Source organism: Myotis yumanensis, unplaced genomic scaffold (assembly GCF_028538775.1).
Source record: "Myotis yumanensis isolate MYYU_CA2020_CCGP unplaced genomic scaffold, mMyoYum1.0.hap1 SCAF_10, whole genome shotgun sequence".
Classification (NCBI taxonomy): domain Eukaryota; kingdom Metazoa; phylum Chordata; class Mammalia; order Chiroptera; family Vespertilionidae; genus Myotis; species Myotis yumanensis.
In genome coordinates, this window is record NW_027223761.1 from 47,246,680 (window position 1) to 47,272,402 (window position 25,723).

General features: G+C 42.8%; 1 protein-coding gene across 2 annotated transcripts in view; it reads right to left on the reverse strand.

Annotated features, from left to right (window-relative positions):
* Positions 1-25,723, reverse strand: part of INTS4 (integrator complex subunit 4) — a 90,003-nt gene that overhangs the window by 27,906 nt on the left and 36,374 nt on the right. For both annotated transcript variants that reach the window (XM_070425691.1, XM_070425690.1), the window contains exons 11-15: positions 22,571-22,776; positions 20,224-20,366; positions 12,970-13,085; positions 9,709-9,842; positions 8,639-8,796 (exon numbers count right to left, since the gene is read on the reverse strand). In XM_070425691.1, coding sequence (XP_070281792.1) covers positions 8,639-8,796; positions 9,709-9,842; positions 12,970-13,085; positions 20,224-20,366; positions 22,571-22,776 — 757 coding nt within the window. The remainder of the gene's footprint in view (positions 1-8,638; positions 8,797-9,708; positions 9,843-12,969; positions 13,086-20,223; positions 20,367-22,570; positions 22,777-25,723) is intronic.

Consider the following 25,723-nt stretch of genomic DNA (forward strand, 5'->3'; position numbering starts at 1 on the left):
CCACAACCCGGGCATAAAAACAAACAATCCAATGAAAAAATGGGCAAAGGATCTGAATAAACACTTTTCCAAAGAGGACACACAGATGGCCAATAGACATATGAAAAGTGCTCATTGTCACTAATCATCAGAAAAATGCAAATTAAAAGCACAATGAGATACTACCTCATAACTGTCAGAATGGCTTTCATCAATAAATCAACGAACAAGTGTTAGTAAGAATGTAGAGAAAGGAAAACCCTCATGTACTATTGGTAGGAATGCAGATTGGTGCAGCCACTGTGGAAAGCAGTATGGAGGGTCCTCAAAAAATTAAAAATGGAACTACCTTATGATCCAGTAATTCCATTTCTGGGGATTTATCTGAAGAAACCCAAAATAGTGATTCAAAAGAATATATGCACCTCTATGTTCATTGCATTATTTACAATACCCAAGATATGAAAGCAGCCCAAATGCCCATCAATAGATAAGTGGATAAAAAAGCTGTGGTACATCTACACAATGGAACACTACTCAGCCATAAAAAGAAGGAAATCTTGCCTTTGCAACAGCAGGGATGGACTCAAAGAGTATTACGCTAAGTGAAATAAGCCAGTCAGAGAAAGTCAAGTACCATATGATTTCACTTATATGTGGCATCTAATGAACAAAATAATCAAACAACCAAAAACCCAGAAATAGAAACTGGTTCACAGCTGTCAGAAGCAGGGGGTGGAGGGAATGAGCTGGGTAATAAAGGTAAAGAGATTAAGAAAAAAAAAACCAACAACACACACCCTCATAGACGGACATCAACATGGTCATTACCAGAGGGAAAAGGGAGTGGGGGGAGGCAGGAGAGGGTAAAAAGGGGGGGGGGGGGGAAGTAAATGGAACGGAAAGAGACATGACTTGGGATGGTGAACATAATACAATATACAGTTAGGTATTATAGAACTGTACACCTTAAACCTATATAGTTTTATTAATCAACTAGGGGCCCGGTGCACAAAAATTTGTGCACTTGGGGAGGGGGGTCCCTCAGCCTGGCCTATGCCTTCTTGCAGTCTAGGAACCCTCGGGGGATGTCCACCTGCTGGATTAGGCCCGCTCCCTGGGGAATTAGGCCTAAGCTGGAAGTCAGACATCACCCTGGCAGCCCTGGAGCCCTCGGGGGATTTCCATTTGCCAGCGGGGAGCAGGCCTAAGCTGCAGTCTGACATCCTTAGCGCTGCTAAGGAGGCGGGAGAGGCTCCTACCACCACCGCTGTACTGGCAGCTGTCAGCCTGGCTTGTGGCTGAGTAGAGCTCCCCCTGTGGGAGCGTAGTGACCACCAGGGGGCAGCTCCTGCATTGAGCGTCTGCCTCCTGGTGGTCAGTGTGTGTCATAATGACCAGTCATTCCTAATTTTTCTGCTGTTAGGGTCAGTTTGCATATTACCCTTTTATTATATAGGATAGAGGCCTGGTGCACAGGTGGGGGCCGGCTGGTTTGCCCTGAAGGATGTCCTGGATCAGGGTGGGGGTCCCACTGGGGTGCCTGGCCAGCCTGGGTGAGGGGCTGATGGCTGTTTGCAGGCTGGTCACACTCCCTTCAGGGTGGGGGTCCCCACTGGGGTGCCTGGCCAGCCTGGGTGAGGGGCTGATGGCTGTTTGCAGGCTGGTCAAGCCCCCCCCCCTAGTGGGGACCCTTACCCCATGGAGGTTTGGCCAGCCTGGGTGAGTGGCTGATGGCTGTTTTCAGGCTGGCAACACCCCCTTCATGGTGGGTGGTCCCCACTGGGGTGCCTGGCCATTCTGGGTGAGGGCCTGAGGACCCTTTTCAGGCTGGCCAAGCCCCCCGGCGACAGAAGCTCCCAGCCTCTCCTTTTTTTTCTTTTTTTTTTATTCTGGGATTTAGTTACCTTCTATAATTGAAACTTTGTTGCCTTGAAAGGAGCTCAGAGCTGGCCAGGGCGGGCGGGAGGGAAGCCTTCTGCTTGCTCCAGCTCCGTTCCCACGGCCGGCTGAAAGCAGGTATCTGGGATTTATTTACCTTCTATAATTGAAACTTTGTTGCTTTGAGTGGAGCTCAGAGCCACCGCGGCAAGCGGGAAGCTTGGCTTCCTCCATCACTGGGGCAACCAAGTCTCCTGCTCGCTCCAGCTCTGTGGCTGCCGGCTGCCATCTTGGTTGGGTTAATTTGCATATAGTCGCTCTGATTGGCTGGTGGGCGTGGTTTAAGGCGTAGCAAAGGTATGGTCAATTTGCATGTTTGTCTTTTATTAGTGTAGATGGAACCCCAATAAATTCAATAGAAAGGAAAAAACTTGATCTGAATGGAGAATCGAAGATGGCGGCATAGGTAAACACCGGAGACTGCCGCCGTAAACAACCACTTCAAAAATACAACTAAAAGTCGGAACGGACATCAACCAGAACCACAGGAAGGCTGGCTGAGGAGAGACTCTTCAACTAGAAGCAAAAACAACAGCAAACCGACGCACAGAGGAGGCGCAGTGTGGAAAATTTAAAGGTACGGTGGTGCGGTGGTGAGGTGGTGCGCGCGCAAAGCGGGCTGGTGGCTGAGGGCGCGGTTGTCGTTTTCACTCAGGAGTGAGTCTCAGACTCTGGGCTACAGATCCGGGCGAGTCTCTAGGGACCCAGACTCAAACGGGAGAAGCGGGACTGTCTGGCTACGGCCCCTCCGAGGTTTGCAGCGGTTGCTGGGACAGGACTGAGAGCGGCCATAGCTGCTCCCTCCCCCCGCCCTGTTGAGCCCGCCCCGCCAAAACCCTGCGCACAGCCATTTGCCAATCGCCTCAGGCAAGGGCTGGACTAGCGCCTCCCCAGAAGACAGACGCTTTCCAAACAGCTGATTCCTACAGCCAGTCGGCCTGGTGGTCAAATCCCTCTAGTGTTAACTACAACAATTAAGGCTTGGCTAGAACAAGACTGCGCACAGAGACCACAGGGGGTACACCAAGAAAGCATAAAAGATGCGGAGACAAAAAAACATGACAGAAATGGAGGATATGGAGCTAAGAATCGCAATTTTGAGGGCTTGCCATAAATTTGTGCAGAGCCTCACGAAAACTAATGAGACCCTCGATGCTACGATAAAGAAATTAGAAAGTAAGCATACACGGACTGAAATAAAGAATATTATACCCAACAGCAGACCAGAGGAGCACAAGAATCAAACCAAAGATTCGACAAAAAACATCCAATTGGAAAAGCAAAATGAAAAAAGAATCCGAAAGTGTGAAGATAGTGTAAGGAGCCTCTGGGACAGCTTTAAGCGGACTAATATCAGAATTATTGGAGTGCCAGAAGATGAGAGACGGCAAGATATTGAAAACCTATTTCAAGAAATAATGGCAGAAAACTTCCCCCATCTGGAGAAAGAAATGGACTTACAGGTCCAACAAGCGCAGAGAACCCCAAACAAAAGGAATCCAAAGAGGACCACACCAAGACACATCATCATTAAAATGCCAAGAGCAAAAGACAAAGAGAAAATCTTAAAAGCAGCAAGAGAAAGAGGCTCAATTACCTACAAGGGAATACCCATACGACTGTCAGCTGATTTCTCAACAGAAACTTTGCAGGCCAGAAGGGAATGGCAAGAAATATTCAAAGTGCTGAATACCAAGAACCTACAACCAAGATTACTTTATCCAGCAAAGCTATCATTCAGAATTGAAGGTCAGATAAAGAGCTTCACAGATAAGGAAAAGCTAAAGGAGTTCATCACCGCCAAACCAGTATTATATGAAATGCTGAAAGGTATCCTTTAAGAAGAGGAAGAAGAAGAAAAAGGTAAAGATACAAATTATGAACAACAAACATGCATCTATCAACAAATGAATCTAAGAATCAAGTGAATAAATAACCTGATGTACAGAATGAACTGGTGATTATAATAGAATCAGGGACATAGAAAGGGAATAGACTGACTATTCTTGGGGGGAAAAGGGGTGTGGGAGATGCGGGAAGTGACTGGACTAAAATCATGCACCTATGGATGAACACAGTGGGTGGGGAGTGAGGGTGGAGGGTGGGGTGGGAGCTGGAAGGAGGGGAGTTATGGGGGGAAAAAAGAGGAACAAATGTAATAATCTGAACAATAAAGATTTAAAAAAAAAAAAAGAAAGGAAAAAACTTAAAGTTCACACAAGCAGCGGAATTCATTCATTTTGAAATCACTGCTAAAAAGATAGTAAAAAAAGACTGGATGTGTAAATAAAATGTTTATGACTAAACATTTCTTTCAATCTCTAAATATCAAATTTACAATTAATGTCTCTTAGTAGTTTGGTGGAATAACAACGAATGTTAGAAAATGCAAAATGAGTACAAAATGCTGATAATTTTTCAAAAGCTATCTTCATTCTTGCACTCAGATTACAAACTACAAACATTTCATTTTCACCTCTTTAATTACTGGACTAGTTTCCAGGCTATAAAACAGGCACTGTTTCTTGGAGACATGAAATAATGCACAGCAAAAGGAGGATTTTAAAAATTTAATCAAGAAATCCCATGGGCCCTAACCGGTTTGGCTCAGTGGATAGAGCATCGGCCTGCGGACTCAAGGGTCCCAGGTTAAATTCCGGTCAAGGGCATGTACCTTGGTTGCGGGCACATCCCCAGTGGGGAGTGTGCAGGAAGCAGCTGATTGATGTTTCTCTCATCGATGTTTCTAACTCTCTGTCCCTCTCCCTTCCTCTCTGTAAAAAATCAATAAAATATATATATTTTTTAAATCCCATGGTTTTTAGGGTTGGTATTTCTTAAAAGTCTCCTAAGGAAAGAATGTATTTCTTTTCTTTTTATAAAAAATATTATTTTTGCCCTAGCCGGTTTGGCTCAGTGGATAGAGCGTTGGCCTGCAGACTCAAGCGTCCCAGGTTCGATTCCGGTCAAGGGCATGTACCTTGGTTGCGGGCACATCCCCAGTAGGGAGTGTGCAGGAGGCAGCTGATCGATGTTTCTCTCTCATCTATGTTTTTAACTCTCTATCCCTCTCCCTTCCTCTCTGTAAAAAAATCAATAAAATATATTTTTAAAAAATAGAGTTAAAAAAATATTATTTTTCATCCTAGCCAGATTGGCTGAGTGGATAGAGCATCGACCTGCAGACTGAAGGGTCCTGGGGTTCGATTCTGGTCAAGGGTAAGTACCTCTTTTGCAGGCCGTATTCCCGGTTGGGGTGTGTGGGAGGCAACCAATAGATGTGTCTCACATTGGTGTTTCTCTCTCTCTGTCTCTCCCCTACCCTTCCACTCTAAAAATCAATGGAAAAATATCCTAGGATGAAGATTAACAACAACAAAAAATTTTTTTATTATAGTTAACATACAATATTATATTAGTTTCAGTTGTACAACCCAGTGATCAGACATTATAGTGACCATCCTGATAAATCCCATGCCCACCTGACACCATACATAGTTACCACAAAATTATTGACTATATTCCCCACACTATACTTTACATCCCCATGACTATTCTGTAACAACCAACTTGTACTTCTAATCCCTTCACCATCTTCACTCATCCCCCAAACCTTCTCCCATCCGGCAACCATCAAAATGTTCTTTGTATTTATGAATCTGTTTCTGTTCTGCTTATTCATTTATTTTGTTTTTTAGATTCGATTATTGATAGATATGTATTTATTACCATTTTATTATTCATATTTTTATCTTTTTTTATTTACTCCTTAAAGAAGACCCTTTAACATTTATGTAATACTGGTTTGGTGGTCATGAACTCTTTTAGCTTTTTCTTGTCTTGGAAGCTCTTTATATGGCCTTTGATTCTAAATGATAGCTTTGTTGGGTAGAGTAATATTGGTTGTAGGTCATTGCTTTTCATCACTTTGAATATTTCTTGCCAATCCCTTCTGGCCTACAAAGTTTCTATTGAGAAATCAGTTGATAGTCTTATGGGAGCTCCCTTGTAGGTAACTAACTGATTTGAAAGAAGTACACAGGGAATAAATAGGGTTACAGTTGTGAGTATGCAAAACACAGAGCTTATTCTTGTATTATTTTATTTTGTATTATTTACTTGTATTACAACTGTAAACCTACTTTTGCCCATCCCTGTAAGTTCTTAAAAACTCTATGGGTCATCTGAGTTATTCTCCACTTGATACAAGAATCTCCTTCACTGCTGCCTATCATAGAAAATCAATTTTAGACTCAAACAAATATAGATTTAAATCCTGGTTCTGCTACTTCCTAGTAAATTGCTTCACTTCCCCAAATTTCCATTTTTTCTCTGTGACCTGGGAACAACATCTACCTGCAATGTTTGTAAAACACTATAGGTCATCAATAAGTATGGCACTGCTTGCTTTCCTTTCTGAATCTTTCACCATCTGGCCATCCTCTCAGAATACACTCAGGTTATAAACATAGTTCCCAGGACTGACTACAGCACTAGAACAGTGGTCTGACCAGCCAGACACCCAGCAGGACTACCACCTCATAAGACCCAGATCATGAGGATCACTCAAATCAAAGGGTGTTTACTGAGCACCTACTTATAGCCAACTGATATTAGCTTACTTTTGTGCATTTTGTATTTGCTTTAGTGCTAACAGGACTTAAAAAACTGTCAAAGACAAAACCTATGTTTATTTAGATAGGGTTGAGTCAAGAAGTGGAGCTTATTTTCCTGAGCTGAGGGCCAACAACTTCAGATAGTGGCTCTAAATGTGACTAAGGTATCATTTCAGAGTCGGCAGACTTTTTCTATAAAGGGTCAGAGAGTAAATATTCTAGGCTTTGCAGGCCATGCAATCTCTGCAGCAACTACTCAAATCTGACATTATAGCATGAAAGCAGCATAGACAGTACCTAAAAGTGTGGTTGTGTTTCAATCAAACCTTATTTACAAAAGCAGATGGATATTGTTTTTGCTAAAGACAAATGGGTTTCAATTATTTTCATAAGATTCAGGACATTCTAATAAGATTAGCAGAGTCTGCTGGTTATTCCCCAATATCCTCCCCTTCCTCCTGAGTAACAGAGTCACTAAATGTTAACTAAGCACTGGGCACCCAGAATAAAGACTGCATTTCCTAGCTCCTTGCAGCTAGATATGGCCATGTAAATCAAAATCTAGTCAATGGGATGCAAATAAAATTAAAACATGCAATTTTGGGGAAGCGGCTTTAAAAGGGGTAAGGGTAGAAATAATGCTGTTCTCCTCCTGTTTTTTCCTTTTTCCTACAGGAATACAGAGGAGATAGAGTTTGAAGCTTTAGGCCTAGGCCCCTGATGACCATCTCAACTCTGTCCTGTCTATGAGAAAGAATTACCCTTTTCTCCTGTTTAAACCATTGTTATTTCGCATTTTCCACCACTTATCCATACTAATAATAGAGGAATATGCAAATTGTCCAGGACACCATCACAGTAACAACAGATCAGCAGGCTGCACACACAGCAGGCGTGGGTGGGCGGGGACTTGCAGTGTCGGGGGCGGGGCCGCAGCGGGGGCGGGGGGGGGGGGGTGTCTCCGCATGCCTGCGCCAGGGGAGGGCCTGATCAGGAGCTGCCGCGGCTGTGGCGAGGGCCGGAGAGAGAGGCAGGGCCTGATCAGCAGCCCTCACGGCTGGTGCACTGTGGGCCCAGGTCAGGGCTCATGCAGGAGGCAACCAATCGATGTGTACCTCTCATGTTATGTTTCTCTTTGTCTTTCCCTCTCTCTTCCATGCTCTCTAAAAATCAATGGGAAAATATCCTCAGGGAGGATAAAAAAAAGAAAGAAAGAAATGTCATAGCCTATGAAAGATACATCTTGAAAATGCCTAAGGAAAGCTGTCATTGTTTTGTGGTGAAGGCACTGGAATCCATGTTGATGAAAACACCTTGGTGGCTGTGAGGGCCGAGGGCCGGCAGCTGCGGTGGCCGGCAGTGGCAGTGGCAGCAGCAGTGGGATGATGGGGGCGGCACCTTCTCCTGATCAGCCCAGTGGTCTCTGGCAGAGGGAGGCCAGACTTCGGTTTAGACCTGCCCCACCCCCACCCCGGGGAGCGGGCCCAAGCCGTCAGTAGGACATCACCTGAGGGCTCTTGGACTATGAAAGGGGGCAGGCTGGGCTGAGGGAACCCCCCACCCCCGTGCACGAATTTTTGTGCACTGGGCCTCTAGTCCTAATTAATATACAAGGAAAGGAACAGATAAAAACAGCTTCTTTGTAACTCTTTCTAGTTTTGTACTAATCATCAATCTGGTCATGTACAGAAAGAGTTTTTCTTTGTATATAACATGCTCAAACCCCAACCTAATCCAAATATAAACAGATCATAAAATCATGTGTGAGCATTGGCCCATAGCAGCGGTTCTCAACCTGTGGGTCGCGACCCCTCTGGGGGTCAAACGACCCTTTCATAGGGGTCGCCTCAGACCATTGGAAAACACATATATAATTACATATTGTTTTGGTGATTAATCACTATGCTTTAATTATGTTCAATTTGTAACAATGAAATTGGGGTCACCACAACTGTATTAAAGGGTCGCGGCATTAGGAAGGTTGAGAACCACTGGCCTATAGAGTCAGAAAAACTAGCCTGTAACCCACAATGAAAATCAAAACAGTCAAGCAGAGCAGAACAACAATGCTAACTGTCAAAGGAAAGGGACGATTACCTCACCTGATGGTGAACTCTAGCAGCTCCTGGGTTCCCTGAGGGTCCAGGTGCTGAAGACTGTACACCCTTTCAAGGCTCTGCTGCAGGAACTGATGGGAAGGATCCTCATGAGGCGTGATATTGGGGGAAACAGCTGATGACACAAGTTTTCTACCTGATAACTAAGCAAACATAGTCAGGTTATAAACTTTTCGAAACACAAAATAACCAGAAAAAAAGTGAGCCAAATAAAGGAAAAGGAACAAAAAGCTAGGGGATTCTATAAATAACCTTTCTCCCCTTCCCCAGCTTCAGTGGGAGAAAGGGAAAGAGGAGAGGAAACGAAATAGCCACAAGCTGCAAGGAGAAAAAGAGAATGGTATATTATTATTTTCCATTACTAATTGAAATAAATGGGCTAACCATAGAAATAGGACTAAAAATTAATGTTCCCACATTTACTTATTTATTTATTTATTTATAATCACTCTCATTTTTATCAGAGCCAAATCAAGACCAAACTATTTTACTGCATTAAGTCCAACTTTAATTTGGCCTAATTAAAATTTTTTTTTCTCATTTATTTATTGACTAGAGGTCCGATGCACGAAATTCATACAAGAGTAGGCCTTCCTTCTCCCAGCTGCCGGCACTGGCTTCCCTCCAGCACCCAGGATCCAGGCTTCCCACGTAGACCCAGCTTCATCTAGAAGGTCGTCCAGAAGGACGTCCGGTCTAACTAGCATATTACATTTTTATTACTATAGATTTCAGAGAGAAACATCGGTTTGTTGTTCCACTTATTTATGCTTCATTGGTTGATTCTTGTATGTGCCCTGACCAGGACCTGTGACCTTGGTGTATCGGTCTGATGCTCTAACCAACTGAGCCTGATATAACATAATCAATAACCTAAGAACATTTAAAAATGAATTGTTTTTAAAAGGTGAGAAGCAAAAGTACAAAACAATGGGATAGAACTCATGAGAGAAAGAGCATGAATGAATCCTTTTTCAGAGAATATAGTCTGTTTTCTACTATTTAATAACCACAAAGGACCAAAAACAAGGACAAAAGATGTTTTTTCAACATACCCTCAAGGCAGGAACAAGATGAGAAAGACTGTCCCGGAGGTAGGCATAGTGCCTGAAGGTGTGATCCGAGAACAATGCTGGCATTGTTGGACAGCTTTTAGCAGCATTGAAGATAAGAACCAAAACGGCAATGTCTGATGGATGAGTGAGTTAAGTAAGCCTGGAGGTACAACAGGTTGAGTTTGGCCAGAATCTAGTGTCCCTACTTCCCGCCCCCAAAATTCCCACTAAGTGACTACAATTTTCTAATACAGAAATGCAAATTCAAACAGAGACAGATTATCCTACTCCATATTATCCCAATTACCAAAAGTTTTAAAAAATAATGCCTGTGGTGAGGGCCTGCGGGGCAGAGCGGCAGGAGAGGGCTGGAAGAGGTTAGTGGGGTAAAAAGAAGGACCTATGTAATACTTTCAACAATAAAGATTAAAAAAATAAACAAGCAAACAATAAAAAATAAGAAATTGGCAAAAGAAGAGAAAAACTTCAAGATAGCAACCAAACAACCGAACGATCAGTCAACTGGTTATGACGCCCACTGACCACCAGGGGGGCAGATGCTCAATACAGGAGCTGCCCCCTAGTGGTCAGTGCGCTCCCACAACCAACTTTCCATGGCTGGCCAACCTCCCGCAGTCCCTCCCCTGGCCGGCCAGCCCCGATCGCAACCAAGCTGAGGGATCCCACCCATGCATGAATCCGTGCACCAGGTCAATCATAATAATAATAACAACAACAACAATAATGCCTGATGCTGTTGAGAATACTAATAAGTGGAAACTTTCGGTACATTGGCTACTAAAGTATATAATGGCACAATCCCTTTGGATAATAATTTGGTACTAGATAGTAAGTGTCTTATGAATGCTGAATAATTCCACATCTTAAATCTATTCTAAGTAAATAATAAGATAGCACAGAAACCTTTATAATAGCAAATAATCAGAAATAACTTAAATATCCCAAACCAGGATAATAACTATACAACTTATACTTCATTTACCTGATGGAGTATTATAAAATCATTAAAAATTATGCTTATAAAGAATTTATAATATTGTATCATAAGCATTTTGTCACACATGAAAAAGGCAGACTCTAAAATATAGAAGATATGACAGCTATCTATTATCAAATATTTGTTAATGAAATATATATGTATTTAAAAAAATAAACTAAAAGAAAAATCCCAACCCCAAGATTTTAAAAAAGGAAGAAAATACACCAAAATATTAACAGTTGATTACTTTGGATAGAACTTTGGATGTTAACTACAAAGTTTCTTCTTTCTATTTTGGGGGATTTTCTTTCTATGCATATTAATTTTATAAGAGAGAAAATTACAAATTTAAAGTAAAAGATAAATATAACTTCCCATCTTCTGTATGTACCCTTATGGCAGATCCTGCTATTTGCCTATACAATATCCACTCACCTCTTTTTCCTTACTAATAGAATATTGATTTTATTCCAAATATCCTATAACTTCCTACCTAGAACCTGAACCTGATGATTGGAACTCTAGTAATAATCACAGGCAACTGAAAATGGCACAACAGAAAGAAACAAGAGCCTGGATCACCAGGAATAATGTGCAGCCGCTATACCAACACCAGACTGCTTACCTCCAACTTCTTTTACATTAGAAACAAATAAAAATCATAGTTTGTTTTAAGTTCCATTTGGGGGCAATCTCTGCTACAGCCAAACACATTTCCTAAATAACACAATCCTCCAACTACCCCCCAAGAAAAGTACTTTAACAGCTTTTAAAAATGTGTGTTGTGCCCTAACCAGTTTGGCTCAGTGGATAGAGCGTCTGCCTGTGGACTGAGAGGTCCCAGGTTCGATTCCAGTCAAGGGCATGTACCTTGGTTGCCGGCACATCCCCAGTAGGAGGTGTGAAGGAGGCGGCTGATCGATGTTTCTCTCTCATCAATGTTTCTGGCTCTCTATCCCTCTCCCTTCCTCTCTGTAAAAAAAAAAAAAAAAAAGTGTGTTGTTTTTTTTAATTTTTTTTTTTTAAATATATTTTATTGATTTTCCACAGAGAGGAAGGGAGAGAGATAGAGAGTTAGAAACATCGATGAGAGAGAAACATCGATCAGCTGCCTCCTGCACATCTCCCACTGGGGATGTGCCCGCAACCCAGGTACATGCCCCTGACCGGAATCGAACCCGGGACCTTTCAGTCCGCAGGCCGATGCTCTATCCACTGAGCCAAACCGGTTTCGGCTTAATATTTTTTAAATATATTTTTACTAGAGACCTGGTGCACAGATTCATGCACTAGTCCCTCGGCCTAGCCTGCGGGGATCAGGCCGAAACCGGTTCTCCGACATCACCCCAGGGGTCCCGGATTGCAAGAGGGCTCAAATCAAATCCCTAAACTTCACCAATGGTCTTGCATAGAGTGAAAAGAACCATGGGAGAGCATGAATGCACTAATGTAAATGTATTCCCATGACTGGAAAATAATCCAATTGCACGGCATGCTGTCCATAGCAATCACAAACCTATTGAACTTGTATCAGAGGCATAGTAGCTCAGCTGCATCCACTCATTCAGGCTGCATATCAAATTAAACACGCAATAAGACATAGGGCAGTGATGGCGAACCTATGACACGCGTGTCAGAGGTGACAAGCGAACTCATTTTTTTTGGTTGATTTTTCTTTGTTAAATGGCATTTAAATATATAAAATAAATATCAAAAATATAAGTCTTTGTTTTACTATGGTTGCAAATATCAAAAAATTTCTATATGTGAAATGGCACCAGAGTTAAGTTAGGGTTTTTCAAAATGCTGACACGCCGAGCTCAAAAGGTTCGCCATCACTGACATAGGGGAAAGTCCATAGGCTTTAAACCAAAGGTAGCTGACTGCGAATCCCGGATTTAATGCTTGGAGAGTTACTTAGCCTCTCTGAGCTTCAGTTTTCTCATCTGTAAGCTGGGAATAATACCTCCTTCCTCGGTTTGGAAGATCATTGATAAAATGTATAAAGCATTTACATGGTATGTGGAATATAGCAGGTGTTTGATAAATGGTAAAAAAATTATTTGTATTAAATGGCAAAGGGCAATTACTGTGAAAACAAGAAAGCTGAGAATAACCTCCAGGCTAGGCTACCTCAGGATATACCCTTACCTAAAAGAAATGAAAAAAAATAAAACTCAGACCACCTAAGCTACACTACAGGAAAAGATGCTAGAATTCCCTGCCAAATCAGTAGGGTCTGTCCTAAGCACAGAGGATACATGCTGGATCATCCATGTCTGGTTCAGCTGTGTCAAAAAATGGGTGGGTGCTCAGGAGCTCGGGAACCAAGGGAAGCACCAGGGTTGGATGTCGACTTCCCAGAAACTTCAGGCATCTGAAATAAACAAAATGAGAGCCCACATTAGTAAGTTAATAAATGCTTTTCAAAGTACTAGGATTTTGAATCAGAAAGCCTGATTTAGAATTACAAATTCTCAACTACCTAGTTTTGCTCCTTCTATGACTTCAGACAAGTCATTCAATTATTCTAAAACTCAGTTAATTTGTCTAAAAATTTGGTTATTATGAAGACAAAAGAGCTGATATAGCTGCTATTACCACTGGTTACTTAACAACCATTTCCCCCATCTTCCTTGCCAAGAGAACCCTGATTTTAATCAGGTATAAGGTAGATAGCAAAGTGCTCAGAGAAGGCAGGCCCAGCCCAAGGGCTCAACCACAATTGGTCTAATAAACCCATCATAGCAACCCCATCCATATTTTCCAGTGACTGATTTGCAAGTAACCAACTAATCCAGTTCTGGTGAATGGAAGTCTGCTGGAGAGCTTCTTAGGTATCCTATATAATAAAAGCCCAATATGCTGCGTCCAACCCTTCGTTCGACCGCTCGACCAGTTGCTATGACATGCACTGACACCAGGGGCAGATGCTCCAACCGGCAGATTAGCTTGCTGCTGGGGTCCAGCTTATTGGGACTGGGCGAGACCAGCTGGACACACCCTGGAGCCCTCCCGCGGTCCCTCCCCGGCCCCAATCATGCACCAGTAGGTCCCTCAGCCTGGCCTGTGCCCTCTCACAATCCGGGACCCCTCAGAGGATGTCAGAGAGCCAGTTTCAGCCTGATACCCAGAGTACAGCCCGAGGCACCACACTGGTACACAAATCCGGGCACCAGGCCTCTGGTCTGTCATAAAGTAAGAAATCAATTGGTTATTAATTGGCTATCAGTTAACTATTATAACTACATTAAGGTCCTTTATAAACTATCAAGAACTACAAGTGTGGCCTAGTGGTTGAGTGTCAACTCATGAACCAAGAGGTCGCTGATTCGATTCCCAGTCAGGGCACATGCCTGGGTTGCTGGCTCCCTCCCCAGTGTGGGGCATGCAGGAGGCAGCTGACTGATGTTTATCTTTCTATCCCTCTCCCTTCTTCTCTAAAAATCAGTAAGAACATATTAAAAAAAAAAAAAAAGAACTACATGTGTGCTAGGAATTATGCATTTTTATTATTTTTTATTTGTTAAGTTCTGGTTTAAAAGGTGTGATGAATTGAAAATAAATATAAATCTTAATTTCTGTTCTCAATGAGTTTATGATCCAGCTGAGGCAAACATGACTAACACAAGGTAATGAACTATGAAATGAATGATAGTCTGCTTTCTACCTGTCAAAGGTAGAAGAAATTACTATGATAAGAGAAAGTATCACAAAGAAGATGGATTTCACCAGGGACTGAAGAATAGGCAGACTGGCAAAAGAAAGAAAACAAACACCATTAACAAATTCGTGGATATATGGGATACGAAAGGCATCACATTTAAAACACTTGACACTGTTAGTAAACTTTTCCCTATTCCTATTTTTCCTTCTATGTGGAAACAACTCACTTCACTGATTTTCTGACCTCTCTCAGGGCTTTTACTCGCTATGCCTAAGGGGACTTTGTAAAGGTTGTAGTTTGGCTTCCAGGTGCCACTCTTTTATTTTATCTCTTTCTATTCAGATCCCAGGTGGAGAATGCAGGAGTTATTAATTGGGTCCCCTCAGAGACCCTTAAGTATCTGGGCCTCTCTAGACTTCAAGTCTGACTTGTAATATGTTTTACTATCTCATCCACTTCCCTATCTACACATTTCTTTCTTCTCTCCCTACCTGCTATTTTGAAGGCTATGTTTCTGAGACAAATCCAATTTTGTTTTGTTTTTTGTTGTTGTTAATCTTCACCCGAGGATATTTTTCCATTGATTTTTAGGGAGAGTGGGAGAGAGAGGGAAAGACAGAAACATCGATGTGAGAGAAACACATCAACTGGTTGCCTCCTGCACATGCCCTACCAGGAGCCAGGCTAGGGAGAAGCCTGCAACTAAGGTACATGCCTTTGACCGGAATCGAACCCGGGAACTTTCAGTCCCCAGGCTGACACTCTATCCCCTGAGCCAAACTGGCTAGGGCTGAGATGAATCCGTTTTTAAATCTCCACAGCACCTAACACAGTGACTGGGTTATAACATGTGTTCAATAAGCATTTGTTATGAATACACTAAGGGTATATAAACACAACAAACATGTCCTTCAAAACTTTCATTTATGTACCCATCTTTAGCAGTGTCTTAAAAACATGCCACTGTGACTATTCCTTCACTCTTTTATCACATTCTTTTTTGATATTTTAAATAAACCACTGTAACCTTGACTTAACATTTCAGTTAAGAAATAAAGGCTGTGTATTTTACCTTTTCTCAAGGCTGCAGCCACCCCTCTGTTTTCTTGAAGTGTGTAAATAAAGCCCTGTGTTTTCATTCTTTATCTACCCTTTTTTTTAAAAAAAAATTTCTTTATTGATTTCAGAGAGGAAGGGAGGAGAGAGAGATGGAAACATCAATGATAAGAGAGAATCATCGATCGGCTGCCTCCTGCATGCCCCCCACTGGGGATCAAGCCTGCAACCAAGGCATGTGCCCTTGGCCGGAATCGAACCCAGGACCCCTCAGTCCCCAGGCTGACGCTCTATCCACTGAGCCAAGTCAGCTAGGGCTATCTACCCTTTTTTACAGCTTAAAGAAGTTCCAGGGGAGAAAGGGCTGCTTGGCACCAGCCATGAAGATCCACAGGTGTCCACAGTAAATCTACAAATTCTTGTTTGAAGAAAGTTCCAAAATGAGGAGAGGAAGCTTAAGAAGTGACATATTCCCAGTCCCTCAGCCCTTCTCCCTTTCCAATGATCCCCCTTCTCAGAGCTGCACTTCCCATTCCCCTCCCCAATCTCTTTGTTACACTTTCCATCTCCATCTTTACAAAAGCCTCTGCCTGCATTGAGATTATTAAGATGGCTTTTTGAGGACTGGAAAAGTCCCCCATCTTCTCGAGATGCCGGCATTCAAATAAACATCTTTCCTTTTTCACCAGCACCTGTCTCAAGAGTTTGTCTTTAGTTGTGGCAGACAGAGGAACCTGGGTTTGCTTGCATCACCATTCATGAGGAAAGATGAAAAAAAATCAAGTGATAATTAGGTCACTCCAAAATCTTTTGGAGCACTTTAAGGTGAAGGAATTTTCTGTCTAAAAATATCAATAAAGACAGTCTTGCCATAAATATTCTGGGTGAACCAAATAACCACAAATCTTATTTTAAGGCAAGAAGAATAAACTGCTAAACACTATATAACAATCCCTTCCATCAAGCAGAATGAATTCCTTCTGTGTCCCCAAAAAAGTACAGATACTGACATAGGTATTTCTCCCTACCCCAACCCCACACACCAAATGATTGAGTGCTCCTTGAAGACAATCAATAAATGTATATCGAATTGAGTTAAACTGGACTGAACAAACATGAAGAAACAGCAAAACAAATAACCAGATATCAAAAATATTACCTAGCTCTCACTGGTTTGGCTCAGTGGATAGAGTGTCAACCTTGCAGACTAAAGGGTCCTGGGTTCAATTATGGTCGAGGGCATGTATCTCGGTTGCAGGTTCAATCCCTGGCCCTGATCGGGGCACGTGCAGGAGACAACCAGTCGATGTGTCTCACATCAATGTTTGTCTATCTCTCTCCTACTGCTTTCCATTTTCTCTAAAAAATCAATGGAAAAATATCCTTGGGTGAGGATTAAAAAAAAAGTGTTACCTAGAATAAAAACTCTCTGGTATTTTTTTTTTAATATATATTTTTTATTGATTTCAGAGAGGAAAGGAGAAGGGGAGAGAGAGATAGAAACATCAATGATGAAAGAGAATCATTGATCAGCTGCCTCCTGCACACCCCCTACTGGGGACCGAGCCCCTACCCAGGCATGTGCCCTGACCAGGAATCAAACTGTGACCTCGTGGTTCATAGGTTGACACTCAACCACTGAGCAACACTCGCCAGGCTGGTTTTCCTTTTTTTTTTAAAAATATATTTTTACTGATTTCAGAGAGGAAGGAAGAAGGAGAGATAGAAACATCCATGATGAGAGAGAATCATGGATCAGCTGCCTCCTGCAAGTTCCCCACTGGGGATCAAGCCCACAACCCGGACATGTGCCCTTGACTGGAATCAAACCTGGGACCGGAGAGACCAAGATGGCGGCGTAGGTAAACACCGGAGACCGCTGCCGCAAACAACCATTTCAAAAATACAACTAAAAGACTGAACGGACATCACCCAGAACCACAGGAAGGCTGGCTGAAGAGAGACTCTACAACTAGAAGGAAAGAGAACAGCAAATCGAGGCTCAGAGGCGGCGCAGTGTGGAAAATACAAAGGTACCGAGGTGCGCGCGCAAAGCGGGCTGGTGGCTGAGGGCGCGGTTGTCGTTTTCTGTCGGGAGTGAGTCTCAGACTCTGGGCTCCGGATCCGGGCGAGTCTCTAGGGACCCAGACTCAAACGGGAGAAGCGGGATTATCCGGCATCAGTTGGGACCTGAGGGCAGCTTTCTCTCCGAGGTTTGCAGCGGCTGCTGGGGTTCTGAGAAGCAGAGCCTCTGGGAACGGGACTGAGCGTGGCCATAACTGCTCCCTCCGCCCGCCCTGTTGATCCCGCCCCGCCCAAAGCCTGCGCACAGCCATTTGCCGATCGCCTCAGGCAAAGGCTGGATTAGCACCTCCCCAGAAGGCAGACGTTTTCCACACAGCTGATTTCCACAGCCAGCCGGCCTGGTGGTCAAACCCCTCTAGTGTTAACTACAACAATTAAGGCTTGGCTAGAACAAGACTGCGCACAGAGACCACAAGGGGGTGCACCAAGAAAGCATAAAAGATGCGGAGACAAAAAAACATGACAGAAATGGAGGATATGGAGCTAAGAATCGCAATTTTGAGGGCTTGCCATAAATTTGTGCAGAGCCTCACGAAAACTAATGAGACCCTCGATGCTACGATAAAGAAATTAGAAAGTAAGCATACACGGACTGAAATAAAGAATATTATACCCAATAGCAGACCAGAGGAGTACAATAATCAAACCAAAGATTCGACAAAAAACACCCAATTGGAAAAGCAAAATGAAAAAAGAATCCGAAAGTGTGAAGATAGTGTAAGGAGCCTCTGGGACAGCTTTAAGCGGTCTAATATCAGAGTCATTGGAGTGCCAGAAGATGAGAGACAGCAAGATATTGAAAACCTATTTCAAGAAATAATGGCAGAAAACTTCCCCCACCTGGAGAAAGAAATGGACTTACAGGTCCAAGAAGCGAAGAGAACCCCAAACAAAAGGAATCCAAAGAGGACCACACCAAGACACATCATCATTAAAATGCCAAGAGCAAAAGACAAAGAGAAAATCTTAAAAGCAGCAAGAGAAAGAGGCTCAATTACCTACAAGGGAATACCCATACGACTGTCAGCTGATTTCTCAACAGAAACTTTGCAGGCCAGAAGGGAATGGCAAGAAATATTCAAAGTGCTGAATACCAAGAACCTACAACCAAGATTACTTTATCCAGCAAAGCTATCATTCAGAATTGAAGGTCAGATAAAGAGCTTCACAGATAAGGAAAAGCTAAAGGAGTTCATCACCGCCAAACCAGTATTATATGAAATGCTGAAAGGTATCCTTTAAGAAGAGGAAGAAGAAGAAAAAGGTAAAGATACAAATTATGAACAACAAACATGCATCTATCAACAAATGAATCTAAGAATCAAGTGAATAAATAACCTGATGTACAGAATGAACTGGTGATTATAATAGAATCAGGGACATAGAAAGGGAATAGACTGACTATTCTTGGGGGAAAAGGGGGTGTGGGAGATGCGGGAAGTGACTGGACAAAAATCATGCACCTATGGATGAACACAGTGGGTGGGGAGTGAGGGTGGAGGGTGGGGTGGGAGCTGGAAGGAGGGGAGTTATGGGGGGAAAAAAGAGGAACAAATGTAATAATCTGAACAATAAAGATTTAATAAAAAAAATAAAAAAAAAAAAAAAAGAAAAATAAAAAAAAAAAAAAAAAAAAAAAAAAAAACCTGGGACCTTTCAGTTCACAGGCTGACGCTCTATCCACTGAGCCAAACTGGCTAGGGCAGTATTTTCAATTTTTAACGTATCTTTTATTCTTGGAAGAATGAAAACATTCTCCCAAGTACCTGATTCGACCATTTTCTACTCTCAGTAATAAATTTTTCTGGAAATCAAGAAACTACACAGTTGGCATGATCTTATCACATAAGCGCATTTAAATATGTGGAGCACACACTTTTTTTTGTTGTTGGTAATCCTCACCTAAGGACATTTTTTCCATTGATTTTTAGAGAGGGAAGCACACTCATTTAATTTTTATATTAAATGTAAGCAAGTAGTTCTTCAAACAGCAATTCATGAACAGTGTTGTTTGATTCTAGTCAATAAAGCTAGAGGTAATCAAGGGGAGAAATGACTGAGATTTTCAATCTGCAGACCAAGTGCCGGCCCTGCCTCTAATCTTTACAATGATAGTTGTGATCCTGTACAAAATCCAAACTGGACAGAGCAGTGATTAACACTACACAGGAGAAAAAGGAAATCTAATTAGCTCACCTCTGTACTTCCAACACTTATCACAGAGTTTGGCACATAGGAAGCACATAGCAGGCATATATTTGCTAGGTGGATGGATGGACAAATGAATAAATAATCTAAAATAAAATATTCCATTTAGGAATCAGACTCCCGAGAGTTCAGTTAAGTTGAATCAGGTTTGTAAATTTAAGGCAAAATGGATAGCCGTATCCTCAATCTATGATGATCCAATCTTATATAATAAAAGCCTAATATGCAAATTGTCCCCTCGACCAGGAGTTCAACCGGGAATTCGACCAGGGGGCGAGGCTGGCTGGCTAACTACAGGAGGGAGGCCGAGGCTGGCGGCGGCAGGCACTTAGGGGAAGGGAGGCCCAGGCAGCCAGGGGAAGTGAGGTCCTGGTCGACAGTCACTAGGGACCCTACCCGTGCACGAATTTCATTCACAGGGCCTCTAGTGAATAATATCAAGACTGTATATTTACGACGTTATTTGACTCAGTGAGCAAATGCACAAAAAATTCCTTACTTCCATATGGAATCCCTATCAGTAGGGTACTTGGTTAAATTTTTCAGCAGCTCCACCAGTGCAAGATGAATCCCTTCTTTGGTTGAAACATTAGCACAGCATAAGAGTTCATGAAGAGCCTCCCTAATATCTCTGGATGAATCCTTTAAAAAAAAAAGATAGTATTACTATTAGCAGTCACTATGAATTAGGTGTTATGGAGAAGTGTATAAGTTACAATGACAGTATAGGACAAAAAAGTCTCAATTTTCTGGGAGAGGCAGGTAGTTGAGAAGACAGAAGTGACATATGAACTGAGATTTGAAAAATTCATTCATTTGTTCATTCATTTGTTTATACATTCTACATTTACTGAGCACTTAGTAAACAGCCAAACATTTACCAAGCTCCTACTAAGTACCAAAAGCTGGAGATACAGCAATAATTATAATCAAATCCCTGCTCTCAGGAGCTTCATTCTAATGCAAAGGCAGTATACATAGGTCAGATAGTGTTAAGTATTACGAAGAAACTATAAAGCAGGTTAAGGGAAAGAGTGCTGGGTTAGGTGGGGCATTTAACACCAGATAATCAAAGGGAACAGCACACATAAAGGCCATGAGGTAGAAACATGTTTGAAAAATAGCAAGGAAACCAGTGTAGCTAGTGCAGAGTAAACAGAGAGAGCAGTACAAGATGATGTCAGGGAAGCGGCCTCCTTCTTCCCCATTTCCTGCTCAACCTCAGTAAAATGATTTAAAAAGGTCACCAACAGCTTGGTCGGTGTGACGCAGTGGTTGAGCATTGACCTATGAACCCGGAGGTCACAGTTCGATACCAGGTCAGGGTACATGCCTGGGTTGTGGGCTTGACCCCCCAGTGTGGGGCGTGCAGGAGGCAGCCAATGGATGATTCTCTCTCATCACTGATGTTTCTATTTCTCACTCCCTCTCCCTTCCTCTCTGAAATCAGTATTTATTTAAGAAAAAAGAATTTAAAAGCTGGAAACATACTGATAAATATCACAGGGTGTTATAAAAATACAGAGAAGTGCTATTTAGCCCATGTGGGAGGTGGGGGGTTAGTCAGAGAAGGCTTTCCAGATATGTTGCCTAACGTAGGTCCTGGGAATAAGCTCATCTGCCAGGTGAAAAGTGGCAGTTTTGTAGGCAGAGGGGGGAAAATTACAGTGAAGGCAAAATAGTGAAGAGAAGCATGATGATTAGTGGAGTGACTGCTGCATAAAGTTCAAGGTGAGAAATGATGGGGGAAAAAGCTGAAAGAAAAGGAGGAGCACATTATAGAGACTATCCATGGAGAACAATCTACAGAATATAAATTTATCTTCTTAGGAAAAAAACCATGAAAAATTATAAACAAAGATAACTCAGGAAAAATTTTAATAGAAGTACTAAAAAACTGAGAGAATAGTAGAGAATAGAGAACTTCAAAATCAAAGCATCCAGTCAGTCTGTTTATGTAGCAGAAATCTGTAACAAGTGCTAATGACTAAATATCAAATTATTATCCCTTTCACAATATCTGAAAAAAAAAAAAAAAAGAAAGCCAGAGGCCAAATTAAATTTACTAATATCTTGAAAAACTTCAGTACTTATAAATAAAATCCAGACACTTTACAAAAATAATCCAAGAACCACGCCTGGGAGGCAAATCTGTGTTTATATCCTGGCATAACCAAGCACTAGCTATGTGACATCAAACAAATTACCTTTTTTTTTCTGTAAAACTCCAGGGCTCAATAACCTGACCCCTAAGATCCCTTCCTGCTGTAATACCTATGACTCACTAGGAGAATTAAATCAAAGGCTGAGAATAATTCTTCATTATTTAGTCCCTGCCTTATCTATAGCCGCTTCCCTCCTTTCCTCCATCTCTTCAACTCAATGCTGCAATTACAATGAATTCATTGACTATATCATACCCACTCTTACCTCTGGATCTTTAGACATTACTCCTTCTGTTTGGTACTCTTGTACTCTTCCACCAGTGCTACTCCTTCCTTAGAAAATGCCTCATTAAGTTCTATTCCTCCTTCAAGTGTCCACTATATTCCTTCTTTCTTCCCTAGCTCCCCAACCTTACCTTAGACAATTCAGGTTAGATACTCTCTGTATTCCCAGGGAGCCCTGTCCTTTCCTGATCACAGCAACACTAAGCTTTGTTCGAATTTCCTGTTTAACATCAGTCTCCTCCATCTTGGTGGAGTTGTGTGATGAGAAGGCAGAACTGTGCTACCTGTACTTTATCATATCACCAAAACCTAGCAGAATGCCTGGTTAAAAATAAACAAAAAGTGGTGCCCCATAAGTACTGATGAAGAAATGAGTAACAAACTGTGACCGCTCACCTCTAATACACCCAGGATAGTGTCTAGCTGATCCTCTCGGAGGGTGATATTGTTGGAGATTTTTCTCATGGTATGTATGGACTGTAGACGAACTTCCTCAATTTCATCATTAAACATGTCAACCAGGAAATCAAGGCACTTCTCAGCAAAAGAGGATGAAGATTGAGCCAGCATGCAGAGAGCCTCCACAGCAGCAATGCGGACCTCTAGACAAAAGGAGACAAATACAACTGCGTATCAAATTAAGAGCCATGGAAAAAAATCCAAGGATTCCTTATCGTTCAGTTCTACCTTTTGCTTTTTACTCCTCTCACCCTAAAAACTCTGGGAGATCTCCATGCTCACAGGTTCAGCTTCCACCTTCACTTCAACCTAAAAGCATGAACGTTGGTGTCCCAGGGACTAAGGTTTAGATCTCGACTGTGCAGACTTGTGATCGAGTCACACATCTGTCTCCATTAACTGAACTTCTTGAAAACTAAGTTTTTATTTATCTCAGTATTTTAACTACAGTAAAGTTTTGTGTGTTTTTTAAAAAAGGCAGCCAAAATAATATTTTATTAAAACATGTTAGATACCATTATTCTCATTTTAGAGATAAGATTCAACAAAGTGCATTAACTTGCCTCAAAGTCAGAGGAGAGATAAGACCAGTACCCAGGTCTGTTGTTATATAGACTAGCATTATATAGTGGTTAAAGGTAGATGCTCTGGAATGATAGGTTCACACAGTGAACTGTGACGAATAATCCCTCCACAAACTTGGAGGTGAACTTTAGTACCTCAGTTTTCTCACCTGTTCAATGGAGATAATACTCATTTCCTTACAGAGCAGTTAGGATGACTGAATGACATGATGTAAGTAAAGCAGATAACACACCTCCTGGCATATGTTAAAAGCTCAACATTAGCTATCGCAAGGTCTTGTAAGCACTTGAAAATAGAGCCATGTCTTCTACTCTTGGAATGCTCAGAACATGTAACAGTGAGGTTACTGAGTCTAGGAAGCCCTTCGTTCATTCACTAACAATGTTTCCTGAACGTGTAGGACATGCCAGGCTCTGTGCTAGGTGCCGGGATACAGAGATGAGGAAGCTACAGACAATGCTCACTAGACTTTTATAGATGCTCATTTTGTTGCAGTGGTTCCCCATGGCTCTACTACACAATGTACAGTTTCAAAAAAGAAAAGAAAACCACTCAAATTGTGGTTAAAACTCACAAATATAAGTTGTTTTTGTATAAGAAATGTTTCTAGACACTTTAAAAGCAGAGTTAATACACTGAAGGGAGATGACTCAGATTTTTCTTGGTAGTTATGAATTCCTCCTTCTAATGAGAAGGGAAGAATTTGCTCCACTTCACAAAAAATGTAATTTACATGTGAAATTGCTAATTACAAAGCAAGCCAGAAATGGACCTAAATATGTTAATTGCTGGCTTTTCTTCCCAGGGCTTTATCTATTAGACCACATTGATTCATGTGTAACTCTTGCAACTCTATCAGAGGAATCACACAGAAACTCCTATCAGCATGAGACCAGAGATGATAAAATTCCAAGCAAAAACTTGGAAACATAAAGTAAAAACTTGGTGTTTTACTTTGCATGTACTGCCTGGCTACAGGCAGGCAAATAACAATTTCTACTGAACTTTTTTGAGTGCTGAAAGTATATTACAGTCTCCTTAAGGATCCAGGGCAGCGAAAAGGAATTTGCTATGTTGGGGCGTGGGGGGGAACTGTTTCACCCAGCCAGAGTGGCTCAGATGGTTAAGCATCCTCCCATGCACCAAAAGGTTGCTGGTTCGATCCCATTGGGAATGTACCAAAGGCAACCGATCAATGTTTCTCTCTCACCTCTCTCTCTCTCTCTCTCTCTCTCTCTCTCTCTCTCTCTCTCTCTCCCCCCACCCCCTCCCTTCCTCCCTCCCTCCTTCCAGGTATGTCCTCTGATGAGGATCTATTAAAAAAAAAAAAAGGTACACTTTGTGAAGACTAAATGAGACATTGTGTGCATATCAATCAATACGATGATGAAAGGGCAAGGGCTACGCCCTCCATCTTGCCCCAGGGCGAGGGCTATGCCCTCCATCTTACCCCGGATCCTCCATTTTTGGGCAGCAGCCATTAGCCATGTGCTCAGCAAGAAGCTTCTTCCCGGAAGCCCAAGCCTCTGCTAGCCACACCTAGGATTTCTTTAAACTAACCAATGATAATCAAGGGAAGTGTGTGCCATAGACACGACCACATCCTGTGTAACAAGACACCGACTTGCGCCTGGTCAATCGGCAGGGCCCACAGTCCTCTCTCCTCCCCTTATCCAACCTCCTATAAGACCCCTCTCCCCACCGAGCTCTCTCTCTCTCTGCCTCCTGCCGCTGCGTCGGCTAGTGTGGTGGACGGGGAGCTCGAGCTAGCTCGAATAAAGACTCTTTGCTTTTGCATCGGACACGGCTGGCTCCCTGGTATGGTTTCTTGGGGATCCTGAAATCTGGGCATAACAATGACTTACACATAGCAGTCACTCAGTAAATGAGCAATGTTATTATGTAGTCACTAGAGGCCCGGTGCATGAAATTTGTACACTGGGAGGGGGTGTCCCTCAGCCCAGCTTGCACCCTCTCGTAGTCTGGTACCCCTTGGGGAATGTCCGCCTGCTGGCTTAGGCCCAGTCCCCCAAGGGATTGGGCCTAAGCCGGCACTCAGACATCCCTCTCACATTCAGGGGCTCTCACAGTCCAGAACCACTCGCTCTCTACAGCCCGCCTGCCGCGGAAGCAGGAGAGGCTCCAGCCACCGCCACTGCGCTTGCCAGCCATGAGCCCAGCTTCTGGCTGAGCGGGGGAGGTGGGGGGAAGTGCAACTCAACCAGAAGCTGGGCTCGCTGCTCATTAGCACTGGCCCCACCCCCCGCCCACTTCGGGGGGGGGCCATGGGAGGTTGAGGGGCCTCAGTTGCGCCACATCCCGCCTCTCCGGAGGCACTGGGTCTATGCCGCCCCCTCTCCCACTGCCTCTGTAAAAGGTGTGGCACTGGAACTGGGACCGAGCAACCCCCTCTCCTGCCGCCTATGTGGAAGTGGGGGCGCCGGGATAACCATGGCTGGCCTGGCAACGCAGGCTCGCTGGCCCTGCCCCCCCCCCCCCCCACTG